General features: G+C 37.4%; 1 protein-coding gene across 1 annotated transcript in view; it reads right to left on the reverse strand.

The window, feature by feature from the left end:
* LOC140343992 (uncharacterized) overlaps positions 1–23231 on the reverse strand; it is a gene marked incomplete in the record, with an annotated part of 76718 nt that overhangs the window by 11521 nt on the left and 41966 nt on the right. The window contains 11 exon segments of the mRNA XM_072430899.1: positions 6154–6309; positions 6519–6611; positions 6782–6889; positions 7483–7590; positions 8462–8560; positions 8693–8752; positions 14820–14876; positions 15516–15569; positions 18277–18387; positions 20159–20272; positions 21094–21150. Of these exon segments, the coding sequence (XP_072287000.1) occupies positions 6154–6309; positions 6519–6611; positions 6782–6889; positions 7483–7590; positions 8462–8560; positions 8693–8752; positions 14820–14876; positions 15516–15569; positions 18277–18387; positions 20159–20272; positions 21094–21150 (1017 nt within the window).

Raw genomic sequence — 23231 nt, forward strand, 5'->3', positions numbered from 1 at the left:
AAGCCGATGACGGGGTTCATCTTCCTATAATATATTAGGGGTAAATCAATCCTGTCCCGTTGCAAAATGAGTTTAATCAAACACCACTACATTTGATATACAAGCGATTTGTGTTTACTGATCGCTTTAAATTAATTCTAAAATTAAGGATTTAATATTGATTTTTGCTACTAATATCGATGACCTAATATGTAAGGTAACTAGATGAGAAAGATGTACTGTGCTCCACTAATCTATAAATTTCGATTCAACAAACAGTTTTTGCAAAACCTATTACAATAGAGAACAATTTGTTGGTAATTCCAATGTCAATTTAAAAACATATTAAAGCCCAAACAAAAACAAAAATGTAATATTTTGCTTACAGTCCTAAGACGTGGTGGCTGCATTTGTATTTTTCACTTTTATTTTCACCATCATGTGATCTTACAGATGTACCTATATTTGTGTCCACATCTATTTCTCCATTGTATCTATTGGGGCAATTATGAGGCAGGCTGGACTTTAAACATATCTGCATTTGTTCATCTCCATTATATGGTGGATTTATGGAAATTGTAGTTTCCACAAGAAAGATCTGTGCTGTTAAACTCACAGGAAGGACACAACATATCTTGCAAGATTCACAAGTCATTTCTGTATTTGCTGAAAATTAATGCATCTACTGCATCTATGGGACAATAAGCTGCATTATATTAGGTTTGATTTTAGGTTTAGAAATGCTTTTCAATATCACTACTTAATTATAAATATGGCAACAATTGCAGAGCTGAATCCTAAGCATTATGTAATGTCTAACATTTTTCATACAGAAGTCATTGAATAATCTGCATGTTTGGAATCTCATATCCCCACAATGATGTGAGGGGTCAGACAAGGACGGTAATTGGAAGGACAGTGAAGTAGAGAAGGATGAGCAGACTCCTAATGACTGGTGACAAGCTGGAGACAGCTGAATAGACGAGTCCTGGAAGATAGCGCACAGAGCCCTGCTGTACATTAACCCTTGATCATCCGTTAATAAAATTTGTGAAGAAAGAGTTGTTCCTGGACTATCTACTAATTGTGTACTACTCTTCCCCACCTATTATATTTTTAGCTCTATTGAGGCGGCTCCTTTCTCTCCCCCTGTCATTTTTCATAACCTAATTTTCCTAGTGTAAGAGAATGACAAGAACAATCTGAATACTTTCACCTTTACTGTTTATATTACTTTAGAGCCATACACCCTACAATGAACAATTAATCACAGATTCAGTGAAATTTTGTACATAGAAGATTGTATGATAGAGTAAAGTAGTACTGACTAGTAAAAGTGTGCCTGTTCTAAAAGAGGAAAGGTTGGAGATATAACAAACGATGATAATGACATATCTTAGGGGAAAACATGCAGGAAAATAATATAAAATAGAATGACAACAGGCAGTATGCTCAGGAAAAGAAAGCAAAGGGTATGACAAAAGAAGAATGGGGAGGGTATGATAGGGAAAGGTATGTGCAGTAAAAAATTAAAAAAGTATGAATTCTAACGTATGACAGGGAAGATATGTGCAGCAGAGGAATGGGAGGTATGATAGGGGAAGGTGTTTGTGGTAGAGGATAGTAGATGGTATACGGGGTATAGGGTGTGTGGAGTAGTATGATAGGGGGAGGTTTGTGCAGCAGAAGAATGGGAGGTATGACAGGGGAAGGTGTTTGTGGTAGAGGATAGTACAGAGTATATAGGGAAGTTTGTGTATTAAAGCAGTGTGTATGATATGGCAGAGATCAGTAGGTGCAGGAGAGTGTGGAGGGTATGATAGGGGGAGGTATGTGCAGTAGAGGAATGGGAGGTATGATAGGGGAAGGCTTTTGTGGTAGAGAATAGTAGATGGTATAGGGGGTATGAGGTATGTGCAGCAGAAGAATGGGAGGTATGATAGGGGAAGGCGCTTGTGGTAGAGAATAGTAGATGGTATAGGGGGTATGGGGTGTGTGAAGTAGTATGATAGGGGGAGGTATGTGCAGTAGAGGAGTCTAGAGTCTATGGACCTGATTTGTTAAAGTTCTTCAAGGCTGGAGAAGATAAACTTTTATCAGTGAACTTGGGTGATCCAGCAAATGTTTTCAATCCTGGACCAGATCCTGCTTTATAACCCAGGTTCACTGATGAAAATGTATCTTGTTTACCCTTGGATAGATTTATTAAATCAGGCGGCCCATTATGACAGTGGGACCTTTTATGATGGTCCTTTGGACGCAGCAGGGGCAACACTATCCCAGCTGTAGCACCTTTCATGTTAAGGATCACTTAAATTTCTTCTAATATAAGATTAATATATTAAAATGAGGCCATCACTTTATCAGGGAAAAAAAGATACTGACAGGTATTTGTTCTTTGGGCCAATTACTATGGTTGGCGATCTCACTGGATACTAATAAGACTATTCCAGAATAGGAAAGGTTGGGCATATAACAAACGATGATAATGACATATTTTAGGGGAAAACATGCAGGAAAATAATATAAAATTGAATGGCAACAGACAGTATGTGCAGGAAAAGAAAGCAGAGGGTATGACAAGAGAAGAATGGGGAGGGTATGATAGTGAGAGGTATATGCAGTGAAGAATTATCTAAAGTATGATGGGGATGGTATGTGCAGTAGTGGTATAAGAGGTATGATAGAGGAAGGTGTTTTTGGTTGAGGATAGTATACAGGGGAAGTTTGTGTATTAAAGTAGTGCAGAAAATATGATTGAGAACAGTAGGTGCAGAAGACTGTGGAAGGGTATGATAGGGGGAGAGATGTGCAGTAGAAGAATGGGAGATTTGATGGGGAAGGCATTTATGGTAGAAGATAATAGATGGTATACCGGGTACGGGGTAAGTGTACAGTAGTATGATAGGGGGAGGTATGTGCAATAGAGGAGTCTGAAATCTATGGGCCTGATTTATCAAAGCTCTTCAAGGCTGGAGAAGATACACTTTCATCAGTGAACTTTGGGTGATCGAGCAAATGTTTTCAATCCTGGACTAGATCCATTCCAGGTTTGCTGGATAACCCAGGTTCACTGATGAAAGTGCATCTTCTCCAGCCTTGGAGAGCTTTAATCAATCAGGCCCTATGAGAACAGTATGTCCGGGAGAGGAGTGTGGAGGATATGATAGTGGGAGGTTTATGTATTGGAGGTGTGTGGGAGGTGTAATAAGGGAAGGTATGTGCAGGAGAGACATGCAAAGGTTAAAAAATTTGCAGTAAGCAAAGGAGAATAGTATGGAGGCCATGAGTGAGAAATATGTGTAGAGTAGGAAGTTATGACATGCAGGATCTCTTATGGAAAAAACTTCCTTTCCCTTATATTTTTCTTACCTATATGTACTGTACAATGCATGTACACCCAGTGCACCCTCTCCACTTACTCAAGGCATCTATAAGATGCTGGAAAAGGGCAAGGTTCTGGGAAAGAAAACTTTTCACCTGTACAGGAGAAGCAGCAGAGATGGGGTACAGAGCTTATATCCTACAGTCCTGAAGAAGGACATACTTTTAGGTAAAGTCTAATATGCAAGATTGCTGGGGCAAATGTTTGCCTAGAAGACAGTGCTTTAGGAATGTTATTAGCAGGGACTGTGTCATGGAATCCAGGGAGGCTGGAGGTGTTGCGGGGGCATGGAAGATAGCAGGACTTTGTTGTCAAGGAATGGTTACACAGGATAAAGGAGCTGGGATTACCACTTGACCAAAGCTGGTTGAGATAACATTTATTGCACAGGGTAGAATACAGCTTTTCTTTTCCAACCTTAACAGGTACATGAAAGGAAAATTAAATTTAAACTCCAACATATCATCCAGAACTACTATCATGAGTTATTGTGTACCCATTAAGAAAATTTCCTTCCATAGAAGCACAACAGGAAGATTTTATTAGATACTCAATTGGCAGTTATTATAAGAATATGTGTCTCCATTGGCAGTTTTTACCAGAACCACTCTCCTGGTAACCAATCGAAAATTTCCTGGAACACTTCCTTTAAATTCAGTGTTCACACATAATGAAAGCATTTGGATTTATTATTATTAATAATATACTAAATAAAAACAGAGTATGATATTAATCTCACATTTTTAGATTTTATATTAGGATAAAGAATTTATATTGCAATATTTTGCACGAGTAAGACAAATAGCATGCAATGAAATACTTTAGAAGGGTAATCACACTCTAGAGAATTCTGGATGAACTGGTTCCTAGAAGTGGCCACCTCCTTCATAAAAATGGACCACGCCAGCCAGAAGCATGCTGGGAATGTTGACAACCCACCTACAACTACCTACAGATGCCTAAACCCAAGTAGAATGTCTTGGGGCCCGTCACCTCCCTTGTCAAAGAACTTCAGACACTTAATCTTAAACAACTCTCTTAAAAGAGTATTACTAGGAACATTTTACATTAGTAAATTCATAGTAAATGGTGTCCAATGCATTGCAAGTCTCACATTATATTACATTATATAATATTTCTGTCTACAATCCACACTGTACAATGATCTGTATCCTACAGTGAACCCTTCATAAAAAGCAGTAAATAAGATTTGAAATAAGACCATTGTAGCTGCAGATACTGTGGAGTAGTTCATTATCAAAGTTCACAGCAGAAGCACTGAAGCTGTCCACGTCCTTCCCCTCGACACCTTCCCATCCCAATGCATCTACTTTGAATTAACATTAAAAATTATTAGTTAGGGAGGCTTCTGAGTCATTGCTGGGAGGAGATAGCAGGGTAAGAGATTAGGGATTTGGAGTGCTTCCGAGCCATATCTGTAATGTTTGATGCTGAATTGCACAATAGTGCCTGGGGCTACAGGGGTCAATAGGAATCTGTTCTAAATTTAATTTATAGCTTCCTAATCATTGAATATCTTTTAGGTCAAAATCACAGCCCTGTATTTTTAGAAGATTGCTAAGAAAAACAGCAGCTTCTTTTTCTCATAGGGACAGGTTTTCTTTAACAAAAGGATATAATTGGCCTGAGTTATCCTGGATCACCCAGGTTCTCCAATAATAGTAGCCTGTTCCAGTCTCAGGGAGCTTTAATAAACCAGGGCCGCTATGTGGATAATCTGACAAACTGATCCAATCTTGTCAGAAGTATTTAGCTCTTACTATAAAGTATGTAGGTGAAATGCTAATGTCTTATAACCTACAAAGCAGGTATACTATTTGTTTTCTAAACTAGTATTACTGACATTCCTGTTACATTAAAGTTGCAGGTTTAAAGGCACACCTAGTAAAAGTTTCAAATACTGCTAAAATGCCAAGCACTGGAAAGCAAACATACAAGTATTGGGACATTCCACACATTCACATATGATGTGTACACTTTATTGGAGCTGACAACCATGTATGATTAATTACTACAATTCCAATATATTCTCTCACTGCCCTAAAGGTTGAATTCATCCAAGGACAGATGTATTTTACTATGTCCAAACAGATAGTAAATATGAAAAAGTTTGTGTTACAATAAGCTGTTTTTTTCCATTTCTGTGCTAACTTTTTTTTTTATAAACTGCCATTATCTAGGCAGATGTAAGTATTTATGAAATGTCCAAATAGAGACTAAAGCTGCCATTAGCAAGGAATTAGTAGACACTAGTAATGGTGACAAGCAAAAAAAGGGACTCTAAATGAAAAACATTCTGAGGAGGTAAATGTTGAAATGGAAAATCAAGTCCAACACAACAATGCAGGCATAAATGGGTATTGATCTTACCTATCATCCAATGAAAAACAATAGGTGAAATGTGTATTGGAAATCCTTAGTAGAATGTGATAATTTACACACTATTCTGTTCAACAAGGTGACCACTGGAGCTGATAAAGTATATCTATGGTCGATATCTATGATATTTTGACATAGAATTGACATATTCTTCTGAATAAATGTAAGGTCCAAGTAATCACCTTCTTTTATTTTCTTGTAAATATTATGTATCTTAACCATATGTGTAACTAGATCAATCCCATATTTAAGATCTGGTGGTCCTTCACTCCAAAACAGAGCACATTCTACAGGAACTTATAAAAAGGAATAGTAAAGCGCCTTTCAATGGTGGCCTTGCACTGGCGCATAGTTGCTGATGAAGTTTAGTTGGGTGGACATATCCCAACAAAAATTCCCCACATTTAGAAGAATATGAATAACAGAATGAGTTATACCTGCTGGGGCTTGATTCAAGCATTGTGTCCTCAAGTGTCTCTGGAACTCGGTATCTACTTTCTGTGACAGTGGAGGTTGTAGTGCTTTCTCTAGAACGTGGACTGGGCCTGAAAAACACATTTGAGAAATATAAAATTTAGAAAGGTGGAAAATAAGATCTGGGTGCTCTTATATCTGTATGGTACTTCAGTTATAGGTAATTAAACCAGCACTCTCATAATCCAGCAATAGTTAGAGCTTTAGAGTAAACCTGACAACAAAGATATTTAGTGATTATTAATTAATGGATCAACCGTTTAATAAGACCAATAATCACCTTGGGGAGCTGCTTCTCTCTGTTGCTTGTGGTTGATCAGATAATGTCTCTACTGATATCCTGACATTTCTGTTTCCTGAACTTGATGTTACCCTAGAGATATGGAAAAGAAAACATACTGCTGAATATTATTCTTTGTTCCTAAAGAGCAACCCTTAAAAGTACCAAGTGAACATACAATGTAACATCATTGTTGTAACCGGCGGCTGGACCCTAGAACTGGCTACTTGATGGACTGACTCATTTCTGTGACAGATAATTACCTTGGAGAGCTGCTTCTCTCTGTCTCAAAGGTTTCAGTTGTTGTTGGCTGCTCAGATAATGTCTCTACTGATATCCTGACATTTCTGTTTCCTGAATTTGATGTTATCCTAGAGAAATGGAAAAGAAAACATATTGTTGAATTTTGCATACAATATTAATCTTTGTACCCTATAGAGGGGTCGGCAAACTCCGGCCTTTAGGCCAGATATGGCCTAGCCGGTAGTTTGTTCCGGCCTAATGCCCCCCTGGCCAATCCAGCCTAATGCCGGCCGTCAATGGCTGGATCTGCCAGGGGGTGTTAGGAACCACCGGAGCTGGAGCCACCGGAGCTCCGGTGCCACCTCCTTGCTGTTGCTCCCCTATTTACAGCGGCCTGCATTGATACTTCCGCCTCCGCGGTAAAAAGGGACAGCTCCCTGAAGGAAAATTCATCTCCTCCGCAATGCATACGGAGGAGAGGGATTTCACTTCAGGGGGCATTCCCTGGTTGTTGGCGGAGCCATTAGGGCGGGACTCAGAGTCTGGGCTAGTGTGCTCCCGCCCACCCCTGAAACGGCCATAAAAGTTTGCCGACCCCTGCTATAGACCAACTATATTTGTACCAAGTGAACTTACAATGTGACACCATTGTTGTAGCTGGCAGCTGGACCCTAGAACTGGCTACTTGATGGACTGACCCTATACTGTGACAGATAATTACCTTGGAGGGCTGCTTCTCTCGGTCTCAAAGGTTTCAGTTCTTGTTGGCTGCTCAGATAATGTTTCTATTGAAATCCTGACATTTCTGTTTTCTGAATTTGATATTACCCTGAAATATATAGTAAAATGAATATTATTTAATATCATATACAATATCTTTCTTTACACCCTATAGAACAACTTTAAAATGTCCATTTATAAAGCAGTGATTCTGAAATTCACTAAAACAATCCATGGAGGAGAATCAATTACTGCTATTGAAATGCATGGAATTGGAAGATCCTCCACCAGGGAATGTTTCAATGAATGTCAGATCCAAAAGTCTACCACCTGGATAAAAGTGAACATAAAATGCAACAATAAGTGTATAGCACAAAAAATATCCCAAATGATAAATGGAAGAACTGATATTAAACCTCTGCATGCCCACTTTTTCTCCTGTCCTTCCTTTTTTATTCTGTCTCAGTTATGGCAATGCAAAGACTTGGACTAACACAGCATGTCTTCCCTTATCTTAAAATAAGATTGACAAGAGAATAATTATTCTGGGCTTCAGTTTAAAGGATCAGCTAACTTACAAATTAAGAGCCACCTGGCTTCAGAAATTCCTATACAGTGTTAAAGCTAAAGCAAATGTCAACAACAAAAGCAAACAACAAGTGTTTTATATATATTTATATATATATATATATATATATATATATATGCTTTTTGCCTATTTTCTCTTTAAAATGATAGAACACAAAATCATCTTTGGAAGACAATATGACCAGAGGAAAGCCTTATTTGCACCCCCCCAAACTAGTACACCTATAGCTAAGTAAAAAAAATGCTTTGGACCACCAGAAAAATGGGTGCCAAACAATGAACTTCTTTTATGTACTCATTTTGGTTTTTCATCCTGCTAGCAATATTTCCTTATTTATACATAAAGGAACTGAACACTCAATACAATAATGTTAATTGATGTTACTCCTTACCGATTACTGCTAGGAGCCGACTCAGGGTCATCCAAGGACTCCGAGACTTTGTATCTTGTCTCTGTGCTGTATGCTCCAGGTCTGGAGGACTCAGTGGGCCTGATTCACAATGTAGAATACACATGAACCCATGATCAAATATATCACAGCAATTTGAGCAGTACATGACTGTGTGAGATAATCAATATAAGTATTGCACTATATATGGAAAAATACAAAGCAAAGCAGTACCTCTTATTGTTAAGCTCTGGAGAAATCACAGTCAGGGGGGTTTCATCTGAAAGTTTCCCACTGAAAAAATCAAACAATATTTAGTTAAACACCTCTATAACCACATTCTAACCCTAAAATAAATTAAATGCAATGTAATGTCAACACCCAGACAGCAACTGTTAAAAGTTTGCGTAAAAAATCACTTTACTTGAGTTTGAGGTCAATTTATTTGATCATGGCACAATGATATCTCATGCCTTAAACCAAATGTCTGGATTCAATTTTTTTTTATTAGCTCATAGGTGTCCAGGGTCAATCCAACAGGAAGAAAAAGTAAATTGTGTACACTTGATGACCTTGGAGGGACGTGAACCAAGGGCACCAAAACTCTAATGCAAGTGGACAAGCCACAGGCTATTCTAATTCCTGTCAATACCCCCCAAAGAAGCTAGACATCTACTCTACTTGTAGAGCTCCCTTGCAAAAATACTAACATTCTCATTTCATCTTTGCCTAAAAAATTGATACCACAGTTAATATTTTCATTCAATCACACCAGCAGTTGATCCATTTTCAAACGAAGTGCTACTTGCATGACCTCAGGAATGAAAGAAATTAAAATGCACTTCTCTTTATTTCAGTCCTACTCTCTTGTATATTTTTAAAAGCAGTGTTTATGGGGTACTAAAGATATAATAATAAATAACAGCACAAGCAAGCAATCAATTAAAAGACTGAAATCAAGAAGCAAAAAGCTGCAGTATAAAATGCTTGCCTGTCTTTATTGATGTTACGAGCAACTGGTTTTGGGGCTGTGACTGGTTTCTCCTTTGGAAGTCTGAAAACATACAGATTTTATTATCTCTATGATAAAATAATATTAAATGCAGATACTCTCCTTCTTAATAAGGTAATCAAGAGTAACCTGTCAGAACAGACATATGTGAACTAACACTGATGAATTGCTATGGATAGTGCAAGCTCTAGATTTGTAGACACACGTTGACTTTCACAACATCTTTTGTAGCATTACTGACCCCGATCAGTTAAGAGGTAGCTATAGTCCACCTCCCCAAACATTTCCTGGTTATGGCTGATGAGAATGGCAACATAGTACTCCAATGCGTAGTGTGAAGGGGGACTTCATCAACAAGAGATTTGATAGTTTTGAGCACATTTTTTTTGAAGAAGACAAGTCAGAAACAATCAAAACCACAAATACATAGATACATAGTTGATCCAGAGGAAGGCAAAAACCCCCCATATAATGCATGGTTCAATTTACTCCAACAGAGGTAAAAATTCCTTCCTGATCCTGTGGGGCAATCAGATGTTCTCTGGATGAAGAATGTCTGTCATTCCTTTTCAATCCTTTAATACCCAGTTATGTTCTGTGCTTCTAAAAAAAATCCAGCTTTTTCCTAAAACAATCTATAGAACATGCCTTTCTGAACAAATGATCAAATATGGGACAAAACTGTTTTCTAGAAGATATGATTCTTTCATCATGATCAAAACTTTTTCTTTTTCAAATCCATCATTAAAAAAATTGCACTGCATGAGCCATGCTTATTCTTTAGCTGAGAAAGCTACTAAATGCCACTGAATGCCCATTGGAGAAGCTCAGAATCTAATGTCCCAATCATAGCCTAATGTCCCTAACACAGTCCAGGGCCCTTTGTTAAGGAGATGCCAGCATGTTTTTGAGCTATGGCAGAAAATCCATGCAAACACAGGGAGGGTATACAAACACGATACAAAATAGCATCAAGGCTAGGTTTTATCCTTGAAACTCAATGCTACAAGAGTGCAAGCCATTGAGTCACTTTAAACCTACATGTTAACATTCACATTAGACAGTTCATGTACATAAAAACTGCATTTTAAACTGATCATACACCACGCCATAAAGCATTTCCTCTAAACTCAATACAAAAATCCAATTCTCTTAACTTGACCTTATCCCTTTTCGCCAGAACTTTCTTCCCAAGATAAGAACTTACCTTGGTTCAATGGCTGTGTCAATGTACACTGATCAGTCCACTCCCGTCTAATGCAGCCTCTACAGCTTCTTACACAACCTGTTTATTATTTCCTCACAACTAGGGTCATATATCACTGACATTGTGTAGGGTGTGCCCTGGATGCTGTTCTACTCCCACAGCCCAGGGAATTGAATGAATTAAGTATTGTTAAATTCTAATGAAGTTTCATCTCTTGTGCCACCCCCAGTGCAAGCACATACAGTAAGAACATCATCTTATACAGGACCGGAGAAAAGTTTCTGAAAATATATGATGACCCAAAATCAGGTCGGATTGATGTGTCCACCAATATCTTTATCTGGGTGTTCAGTTAAGAAGGAAGGCATTAAGAAACATGTCATGAATTGGTATAATATACCATAGTGAGTTTTCAATTACACCAAGGGTGATCGTCCAATCTAGGAGCACAAAAATGTTTGCTACTATTGAATAGCTACAAATGTCTACAACTATTTTTAAGGTCTACTCAGGCCATATGCTAATTTTAATGTACAATCTTCTTAGAAAAAAACATTTTAGAAAACTTCTTTAAAAAAACTTCCTGAAAAATCCCACCTTGATTATTTTTTTCTGGGGACCCTTTAAATGCTGTAAGGTGCAGGCAAAATGCTTTCCAAGCCAGAATCAAACTAAAAGATTTAAATCAAAGGTTTTGCTTCCTACATTATGTGAAAATGTAATTTGTTAATTCTTCAAGTTATATTATGTCAAAGATGGATTTGTCATAAAGCACAGATTGCCCATGTCAAGAACAAGATATATCAACTAAAGTTCTCTCAGCACCTCTTTTCTAAACCTAAAAAAAGTATCAGCTAGTAGTATAGCAGATATTGTGCCTGATTTATTAAAGCTCTCCAAGGCTGGAGAGGATACACTTCTATCAGTGAAGCTGGGTAATCCAGCAAACCTGGAACAGATTTCCTAAAATCATTTGCTTTTTGTTAGCAAATGTTTTAAAAAATTATTATATTAAATGTCGAATGTGGATACACCCAGAAATAATACACATAGGTCCTGATTTTTTAAACCTCTCCAAGACTGGAGAATATGGACTATCACTGGTGAACCCTGGGATCTACTAAATCTGGAATGGATCAGGTCCATGATTTAAAAAAATTGCCAACTAATAGCAAATTGTTTTGTAGAAATCTAATCCAGGTGTGCTGGTGGTTCACACATGATAGTCTATCTTCTCCAGTCTTGGAGAGCTTTAATAAATTAGGTCCAAAGATTCCACAAAACTATGGCCAAACATCTTTAAACCTATCCACGGCAGAAAGAAAAGGGAATTGGTAAACTAAAGGGTGGATATATCAATGATATAAGCTGGTGATTTACAGGATTGTTTATGTAGGTAATGTTATTCTGTGTTTTTTGTCCCACAGTTTGGATACATGTGCATGGTTTGCCCTTGAGTAATTACATTGTGTTGAACAATGAATTGTATTCAGTGTATTTGTATGTGGTAAGACCTAAATATTACTATGAGTAGGGCTGAAGAGAGAAATGTTCAGTGTTACATCATGAGGACTATGGGGAATACCACTACTGCTGTACTGTTGTCTTTGGCTGTCCCCTCCCTCATTGCTTAAAGCACAAGTCTTGTGTGTTTTCATGGGAAATAAAGGAGCATCTAAACCACATCTGAGCTCAACCAGGGGAAGGTAAACAGAATGACAAGCTCTATATAAAACACCTTTGTGTTATAATAGCTTGTCTCAGTTCTATTTCAATACAGGGCAAATACTCATTAAAAATGATAAAAACGCACTTTACTTGTCCAAAACACTTCTTATATTCCCTTTGCATTGATTACTGGAAACAGCCTGATGTTGCAGGGGTCTGTAGCAATTGCCAAATATTCAACTAATATACCGCTAATATGTCACCAGCACACTTTGGATCTTTGTTTTAAAGTCCATATTTTTATTAAAGGGATCTCATAACAGTGCACATAATGTAGTATTTTGGGGCCAGGCAGGACTGCTTTATGAAGTACATGTAGTCCCCGAGTTAAGGACATCCGACATACAGAAGACTCCTAGATACGAAAGGGGCTTGCCTGCTCCCTCGTGTGCAGGAAGGAGGCTTGATGGAGGGTGGGAGCAGTTTGCATAAGAAGTCTTTTGCTTTTCTGCAACCTCTTTTAACTATTTAATGACCTCTACAGTAAAATAAACAGAACCTTATAACAAAGTTAACACTGCCTGTTCAAAAAAAAGTCACATACCCTAATATTTATTTGGACCAGCTATTGCTTTGATTCTGGAATGTATTTACTGTGGTATTATCGTCATGATGTTCTTTTGGTGGGGTTCCAAAACAGAAGCCTTTTCTTGCAGAAAAAAACATCTAGACCCACAAAAAATACATCAAAAATCCCCCCAATGAGGGAAGATGTGTTATGGTCTCATGAAACCAAGGATTAACATTTTGTGGCCACAATTCCAAAAGGTTTGTTTGGTGCACAATAACATTTTACATCACCAAAAAAAAAACAACATTCCCATGGTGAAGCATGGTGGTGGCAGTTTCATGCTTTGGGGTTGCTTTTCTTCAGCTGGAACTGGGGCTTTAATTAAGGTGAAGGGGGTTATGGGCAATTCCAAATACTAGGCATTTGCTAGAAAGCTGAAGATGAACAGGAATTTTCAACACGACAATGACGCCAAGCATACATTCAAATCAACAAAAGAATGGCTTCATCAAAAAAATAAAATTAAAACTTTGGAATGGCATAGCCAGATCCCAGACCTAAATCCAATAGAAAATCTGTGGGGTGACCTAAAGTGGGCTGTGCACAAGAGATGTTCTGACAATCTGACAGATTTGGAGGGCTTTTGCAAAGAAAAGTGAGCAAATATTGCCAAGTCAAGATGTGTCATGCTGATAGACTCCTACCCAAGAAAACTCAATGCCGGTAATAAATCAAAAGGTGCTTCACCAAATATTATAGAAGAAGGGCGTGCATACTTTACATTGTACAGATTTGTTTTTATTTTGCAATTTAATTGTACAGGTTTAATGTCACATTAAGGTGGGAACATGTTTTAAATGATTTATTGTGGTCCCATTTTTTACATCATAAAAGCCTCGCAAATACTATGTATATATATGTTATGTGCCATAACTATCACATAATATAATAAGGCATTTTTATTTAGAGTCAGGAGTCCTTGGAACCATGGACCTAATAGAAACTGCTTCTTTTGCTACCATGTTACTATGCCACTGTTCCATACTAATAACACACTGGAGACTAGTAAATACATAATGCAGCTATTAAATCCTGATGGTGTTTATTTTCCAATAATAAAATGGAGAATATTGCTATAAAGTGCAAACATAAACATGCATTAAATATAAATATAACAAAGTAACAAATTTGGATCTTTCTTTTTAAATTGAGTGATTTCTATTTGTGGCACAATGGAAATTGTGTGCCAGTAGCTGATACCAATGCAGACTTTATGATCTGTATCAGACAGCAGAGATATAACCCAATGCATCAAGGGAACTATTACTTTAATTTGTTTTAACTTCAGACTAAATCAGATGACTCTCCATTGAGACAGGGGTGGGTAGGTCGAATCAATCTTTCCACCTGGAAGGTAGAGGCAGTGCAATTAAATAAAAAGTGAGCTTTTTGCAAAGACTCACAGCTTTTCATATATTTTATTAAGTTTGATGCGAACATTGTTTTTTTGTTGGTTGCATTTTTCATTTTATTCCACCTTATTGGTGTAAGCATTGGGAGTTGGGGTGAAATCAGACTTAATTCCATGTATCCTTATAGGGTGAGCCTGTTCCAGCTCAGAGCTGCCACCTAGTGGAACCGCTGTGTACTAGAAGTACTGTGTACTCTAAAAAAATATTACTGCTGCTTTCACCACTCAGCAGATTCCTGACTATTTATTAAATGAGAATATTAGGTGGTAGGAAATCTCTCTAACCAAGAGAAAGAGGCGTCTATTGATAAAGCAGTAAATCTGAAACTCAGGGATGCATTTCCTGGTGGATGACAGATAACAATCTGGAACACATACTGAATGCATGTAAATTGTAAACTCCAATACTTTGTATTATTAAAAATGCCTTACCGGTTGTCAGTTTTGTTATCCAAATCAGTCCAATCAATCAGATCAGGTTGCTTATCACTGCAGTATACAAAGCATATAATGTGTAACCAACAGAGCATGGTATAGTGTTCTTGCAAGGTACAGGTGGCAAACACATATTTATTTTTGTCTATTGCACAACTATCATACAATGAGAGAATGATAGAGATTTCATTAATTGACATTTTTAAGCAGAATGAACAATACTGGATATCCATCAGTCTTGTGCAATCTGCCAATGTTATTAAGTCTTTAATAAAAAAAAGTTAAGCAGAATGAACAATACTGGATATCCATCAGTCTTGTGCAATCTGCCAATGTTATTAAGTCTTTATTAAAAAAAAAAAGTTTCATGCCCCTAAGACACTAACTCAGTATTCATATAACAGGAGCCCAAACATTCACTGGTCCTCTAGCCTACTTTTTAAATGACCCTGTTGTTACAATATTTTATCTTTTAATAAACAAAAAGGTAAAGAAAATGCAAGAGCAAAATATGGACTACAGAAATAGACAGGACAAAGAGCTGATCAAATAAACATTTCACATTTCTTATCTCCACTGGCTATTAGGCTATTATCCCTGATTATTAATAACTGTCAGCTGTCTTTCCCCATAGTATGAGTGTCCTGTAATAGTTTGATCTCGGTTCCTTTGAAGGACAAGTCATACTCTTACCTTGAGGTGTCTCTTGGCTTTGTTTCTCTTCGAGGAACAGGTTTAGGAGGTGTACTGAAAAAAAAAATACAATATGACAATGATATTTGAATGAATATAAAGAAATACAATATTCATCAAACCTCCAAAGTTCCAAACAATCAAGGAAAAATCAAAGAGCAACTACACAAGAGTATATTTACTTGGGTCAACTCCTCCAGCTTCATCAAAACTGTAATGATTTAAAAGTTCCAACCGATCAAGAAGAAATCACAAGAGCCCTTACACGGAAGAATAACATTTTCTTTCCAGTTACAGTTTTACGTTCAGCACAAGGAGCTAACACAAGGAAATATTATTATTTTTACACAGTATTTATATAGCGCCATCATAATAAGCAGTGCTGGACAAAGTCCATAGTTGTGTCACTAACTGTCCCTCAAAGGAGCTCACAATCTAAAGTCCCTTTTATAGTCATTTGTCATTAATGTAGTCTAAGGTCAATTTAGGGGGAAGCCAATTAACCTAACTGCATGTTTATGTTATGTGGGAGGAAACCCGAGTACCCGGAGGAAACCCACGTAGACACAGGGAGAACCTGCAAACTCCATGCAGATAGTGTCCTGGCTGGGATTTGAACCTAGGACCTAGCGCTGCAAAGGCCAGAGTGCTAACCCCTGAGCCCCCATGCTGCCCGCGTGCAATGGTATTTATCAGCCTTTTTCTTATCATCACTTTGCAGGTATCATATGAGAACTACACTTTTAGCATTGTGTATCAGGTTTGGAGCAATCTACCAGAAAAACAAAAACAATAGCAAACATGCAGTGCCATCTATGACCATAACGTGGTAGGAAAACCCCCAAAAAGCTGTTATTGTTATCATCATTTTTTAGAGAAACAATTATATTCTCCAATGCTCTACTGCAGCGTGTACCAGAGCAGCCATCGGGGGGGATGATGGGTACTTCTGTACCAGCCCCAGATAAAAAAAATCTCAACTTTTGCGAAGCTGAAACTTTTAGGCATGGGGAAGAGGGGGCGAGGAAGTTCACCTAGTATGGGCCCACAAATTTTTGATTTGGTTCTGGGGTGTACAGTAAATATGAATTCTAATATTAAAGTATATATTTAGGCAAAACTCCATTTGCATAGAATTGGGAAGGGTTACAACCCTAACACTCGGGATCTCTAATATGTATTGAAAATATTAATTACATTTAAATTCCATTTTATCTTGTCCGGTGTAATTCAAAGGAACAGCCTTGTTTCATGACTAAGCACGCTGTATTCACAAACTATTATGTGGGTGTAATCACAAGTAATCACCAGACTTTGTATAAAAACTTCAAAGCTTCACATGTATAAAAAAACAGGAAACCGTCACACTACAAAGAACCAAGGAGAAACAAGATAAACTCTGCAGGGAAAATAGACAATGCAAAGAGCATGTCATTCAGACTGTGGCGTATACAGCAACTGAACATCATATGAACAAAAGACTATGGCTGCATTTACCATAGGAGTGCTTGTAGTTTAGCTTCCTGGAAACAGTGTTAGTAGGGGGAAAGAAGCCATAACATTTATTTTCTGTAACTTTTTTATTTTTGCCTACTGGACCTCCTCTGTAATTATGGCTACAATGCATGAAGTTGGGGAAGAGGCTAAGAAAAAAAAGTAGACTTTCAGTTTAGGTGAAAGGTCCTCTTTGAGCGTAAATGATAAAGCATCAGTTTCAGGTGAGTTTAAGGCAGAACTAAACCCGTGATACTTACCTGTCCCTGTTCCATCGTAGGGTGCTACTTTCTCTTACTCAAGATGATCTTTGGCCATCTTGATTGGGTGGGCCAGGATGACGTATCTCCCATAGTTCAGCTTTTTTGACAGACCGACCAGGTAGATAGAAAGAATTATTGCAGAAGGAACATTGCTTTTCCCTTTCTGCAATAAAGACTTGTCTGATAGTGGAGTTTTAAAAGTGAAGCTTTAATAATGCTTTAAAGTACACCTGCCATGTGAGACCTATAGAAGCAGCCATTACCAACCTGTTCCTGAAAATATTATGCTGAACAGAGAATCTGAAACACTTCTTATACTTATTAATTCCATGATATTCCTATACAAAATATAATAAGGGTAGTAATGTTTTAAAGTCAAAGGTTCCTTATGATGTTAAACTTTTTGTAGTGTGTATATAACCTTTTGAGCAAAAATGTCAACTTCTCTGAGTGCACTGCTTTAAGGGGCATCAGATCCAGGCCACCATTAGCCCACAGGTACCACTATTCATAAGCTGTTAGCTCAAGGGCCCACAAGTGTTTTCAAATTTCCATGCTTCAAGACTCCATCATAATTTACTATATTTATTACATCTACCCTTATTACAAATAGTATGCAAACTAAATAAGCCCTTACACCAACAGCTATTCTTACCAATGAAAAACCAAAACATGGAAACTCTAACCAGATAATGCCATACATACCAGCCATTCATCAACAATGATTTTGATTGTTAATAAAGTCGATAAGATTCTTAAAAGTGATCATGTGTATAATAAGGTCAGTCTGAGTGATCAGATTTAGCAGTAATGATTATAGATTAATAGAGTAATCAGGCTGCAGTAAGTGGTAAGTAATCAGGTTGTGGTAAGTGGCAAATGATTTGATTGTGGTAAGTAGTAAGTAATTGGGTTACGTTCTAGTGAAGGGAAACTTTCCAATCAAGGAATTACATTCTTACTTAAATTAGTAAAAAGTGATAATGTGAGGCAAAAGTTTTTACCTATCCTCTCTGATTACAGTGATTTTTCCAGGTCCAACCTGCATTATAGGTGTTGCATTCTCTGTGAGAGTTCTGGATAAGCTGGAGGATGTCAGTATTGGGATGTCTGGACTATGAAAAAACTAGTTCTTAAAAGCTGAATTTTTTAAAAACAAGAGACTTAAAATATACCTATCATTAGGATACATTAAATACTTTAGTCATTTAAAATATATGTAAAGTATATGATCACAAAATGCTATGAAATATATCAAAGTAGGTCAGAAGGAAAAGACAGTATAAAATATCTCTACCTTTCTGGTAACTCTAAGAGGTAAACGTGGACCAGACGCATATACTTTATGAATCTTTTTATTAGCACTTAATATGATGGACCAACCTACTGACCAATAAAGCAGCTTGGCAGGTGCAAAAGGGTAAAAGCAAGTTCCTAGTTGAAAGGAAAAGTCAATATTTGTATATTTCTTTAGCTGCCAATATCTTTGCATCTTATTATATACTCAGTCTGAATTGCCTACGTTTGTTAAGGTTATAACCAAAGGCCATACATAGTGCATAGGATTTATCCATAAGACGCCCAATTTTAGGCTAGATGATGTCTGCACATCCATCCACCCTCTATTATCCAAGGTCAGCATAAATGGTGGCTGATTGTGCAAAATGATAGGGATCTCGTTTAAGTAATTTGTCATTACAATACACTAAAACACTGCAGTGTTACTTATTTTTGGTTAGCGAGGACATCTATCATATATAGTTATTTAGATAAGGCAAGAGACGGTAGAACACTGACCACAGAAAACATGCACAGTGACTTGGATTCCCTGTATGCTTGAAATTATAGCCAACACGCAGGAGCCCATTAGCCCACATAAAGGTACCTAATAAATGACATGAAGGCACCTTAGTGCTGACATACAGGTACCTATAGCCTTATATGAAAACACCTGATAGCCAACATGAAGGCACCTGATAGCCATCATGAATGAACCTAATAGATGACATGGAGGCACCCAATCAGGAACATGAAATTGTGCACAACTGACTGGTCTGATTAATTTTCCATTCAGTAATTGCTAAGCTGGATGTCCCAAAGCATGGCACACATGTGTATGATATTCGTACCAAAGAACAGATAGGAGCCCAAGATTAGATCTTATGAAGCATCCATAAGATCGCTTTTGGGAAGAGATTACTTTTTATACATCCAGATATTAACATTAGCACATTTACCTTTCCACTTTGGTTTCAAATGTCCTTGTAGTGGAACCGGCTTGTGTTGTTACTTTAGGAGGTAATTTGTTACTGGTATGACAATGATAAGTGTAAATGGTATTTTTTTTCTATTAAAGTAAGTCTATTAAGGACAATAGCAAAAGAAATAGGCATTTATCTAGTAAATGTTATTACTATTCTTCATTCACTTTTCATTCATTCACTTTTTGTGTCCTAATCCCTGTGTTGTCATATGTAATTGGGTCACTTCTCTGAAAGGTCCTGAACTAGTCCTGAACCTAACCCTCTCCTTCTCTACCCCAGTGTATCACTTTTAATAAAGAACATTTTTATTGTCCAATGGTGACAATTCCACTCAGCTTTGAATCACAAAATACCCTAAAGAACTCTCTAATAAACAGTTCTTTCAGTGCAAACCAATATTAGTAGGTTGACTTGATCTTTCAGTCTTTTCAATCAAAAGCTAGTTGAACTTTCTGTATAAATGGTCAGCAAATAAGTAGCCACAAGCAGCTCAATTCAAGCCCCCTGCTGAATTTTCTCTGATTCATACATTTTCCTTCATGGTAAGAGCAACCGAAAAAGTCAAAATTTCTTGCATGGCTTCGCAGTATGAACTGGATAGAATGGAACAGTTTGTATTTACCTTTCATCTTTAAGGACTGTAAGCTTCCCAGGACCTGCTTGTATATTTGAGCTTCTTGTCTCAGTGGCATCACTGTAAGATGTGAGTTTTGGGATGTCGGTGTTGATATTTACACTATAAAAAGAGTCAATAAAATGTTATATTTTTCTCAGTCTTTTACATAAAGAATAACAAGGCTTATAAGGCTAAAATTATTGGTTCACTGTAGCAGTCATCCACAGGCTCAATCGGAGGATTGAGCAATAAGAGATTTTGGGAACCCCCTTGTGTTATTTTCTTTATTACTGCTATTTTGTGTCCAATTCATTATGTCCTGTTACAATGTTGTTACTATAATTTTTTATTTGAAAAACTAAAAAAAATATTTTATAAAAAAAAAATGAACTTTTGTGTAAGAATCAAGCAAGGATGAGTTGTTATTAGTTTTCTGGAAGTAGGGTGGTCAGACACAAACTAAATCAAGCAAGTTATGGTCTGGATTCCAAGCTTGTCCTTTTAGCATTAATGGGTTTTAACAGAGGGTGAAATACAACAGTTCTGGAGATTTGCCAGCTTTAACAGACTGTTAAAGGACCCAAAGTGCCACATGTGTGAAGATCACACACCATTCTACTGTTCAGTACACTCATGGAATGATGTACAGATACCCTGCCCCTAAGCATCCTCAAAATGATATCTGCCTATAGGCAATCAAAGATTACGATTCCCACTGTCATGTAATTCCTTTGTTACACCCCACACAGTCTGGGCCAAGTGTATGGGATGTCCTAGATTACACTTCATTCTGCTGTACTAAATAGGAACAAATGGTGGGTTTTAGTACCTGCATGTGATTTTATACGATCTGGCTCTAACATGGTCGATTCTCAAATTCAAATGAAAGCTCACAATCTTTGCTGCAATATTCACATTCCCATTTTACTGAATTGTATTACCTCTCAACCCTGGTGTTGACAGTCCTGCTAGATGATCTGTTCTCTGTAGGTTTGTTACTGCAAAAAAAACCGTTTTAATAAATTATTAGAAGTATGGTAAAACTTAACATAGTCCTTTTAGCGAAAGTATGCCAATATTATTTATGCTGCCGGGCACCTTTGGGTTAGTAGTACTAGGTTAGAACAACGCCTATACGCGTAAACATGGAGAACTTTTTTACCTAGGTAAATCGAATCCATTTTTATTAAAACCAACGTAATTTTAGCGGCAGTGCCGATGGGCTAAAAATCAGATAGCCTTGGTTTATAAATGGTGCTGATTTTTAACAGGAAAGGGTAGACTGCTAATAAACATAGAAAGTTAATATTGGATTGATTGCCTAAAATCTACCATATTATTATTTACCTAAAACAAACCATATTATGGCTTTTTAAACTGTACATAAATATTGAAATGACAGCATAGGCATCCAGAGGTCTACAATCAGTTAGCCACTTCCTCGGCTGTCCAGTCTATGGCTTTCTGTAGTTTTGTGAGCTTGATCAGAGTATTAAACTATGGCTTTGACACCTAATCATGTCCTTGTACTGCATTCCCCTTTCTTTGAACTCTTAACTGTACATTGTACAGTAAATTGCAATCGAAGTTGCATATCTATGTCTTATATATCTGCTTGTGTTATCAAACACAAATGGGCAACCTTTGATGGTGCACTTAGGTTGTGGGTATGTGCATTAATGTTCTGTGTTGTAGGGTGTTTGAATGCATAACAATGTGCAGTAATGCATTGGATGAGAAAAAAATGGTCATGGCTAGCTCATTCATTTTTTAGACAGATGTAAAATGTAGGCTGCTTTGAAAATGACCAAGGAGGATCATCCAGAATAATTCCATCTTTTATTAGATTTTTTGTGTCTTGTTGAGATGCTCCTTTACTTATTGGGCCTGATTTAGTAAAGCTCTCTAAGGCTGGAGAGGATACACTTTCATTAATAAAGCTGGGTGATCCAGCAAACCTGGAATGGATCTGGTCCAGAATTCAAAACATTTGTTAGCACATAGCAAATAACTTTGAAGAAAACAATTCCAGGATTACTGGATCATCCAGCTTTACTGTGCAAAGTGTATCCTCTCCAGCCTCGGATAGCTTTAATAAATCAGACCCACTGTCTTATGACACAATAAAAAGAAGAAGAATATAAAGTAAGGGACCTCCCTGTTGGGATAATTTATAAAGTTAAGGCTGCTGAAGATGCAAGTTATTTTTTGCAAGGCTCGATGATCAACACACCTAACTATTTAAATATTGTATATGACTGACAACCTACCTTTCCTCTCTTAGAACTGATATCTTTCCAGGTTCAGGTCTGATGGTGGAGTTCCTTGTATCTGTATTCCAGGATGTCAGTTGTCGTCCGGACGATGGACGACACCGACTGTACACACGGCAGATTTTCGCCCGATAATTGGCCGATGCCGATTATCAGGCGATAAAAATCTGACGTGTGTACGTAGCTTAAGGACTGCATAGGCATCCAGAGGTCTACAATCAATTAGCCACTTCCCGGGCTGTCCAGTCTATGGCTTTCTGTAGTTTGGTGAGTTTGATCAGAGTATTAAACTATGGCTTTGACACCTAATCATGTCCTTGTACTGCATTCCCTTTTCTTTGAACTCTTAACTGTACATTGTACAGTAAATTGCAATTGGAGTTGCATATCTATGTCTTTTATATCTGCTTGGCGTACTGCTACGGTAATGGTTATCAACCACAAATGGGCAACCTTTGATGGTGCAGTTAGATTGTGGGTATGTGCATTAATTGTCTGTGTTGCAGGGTGTTTGAATGCATAACAATTTGCAGTAGTGCATTGGATGAGAAAAAAATGGTCATGGCTAGCTCATTTATTTTTTAGATAGATGTAAAATGTAGGCTGCTTCAAAAATGACCTAGGGAGATCTTCAAGAATAATTCAATCTTTTATTAGATTTTTTGTATCTTGTTGAGATGCCCCTTTACTTACTGGGCCCGATTTACTAAAGCTCTCCAAGGTTGGAGAGGATACACTTTCATTAATGAAGCTGGGTGATCCAGCAAACCTGGAATGGATCTGGTCCAGAATTCAAAACATTTGTT

This window comes from Pyxicephalus adspersus, chromosome Z (assembly GCF_032062135.1).
Source record: "Pyxicephalus adspersus chromosome Z, UCB_Pads_2.0, whole genome shotgun sequence".
NCBI lineage: Eukaryota > Metazoa > Chordata > Amphibia > Anura > Pyxicephalidae > Pyxicephalus > Pyxicephalus adspersus.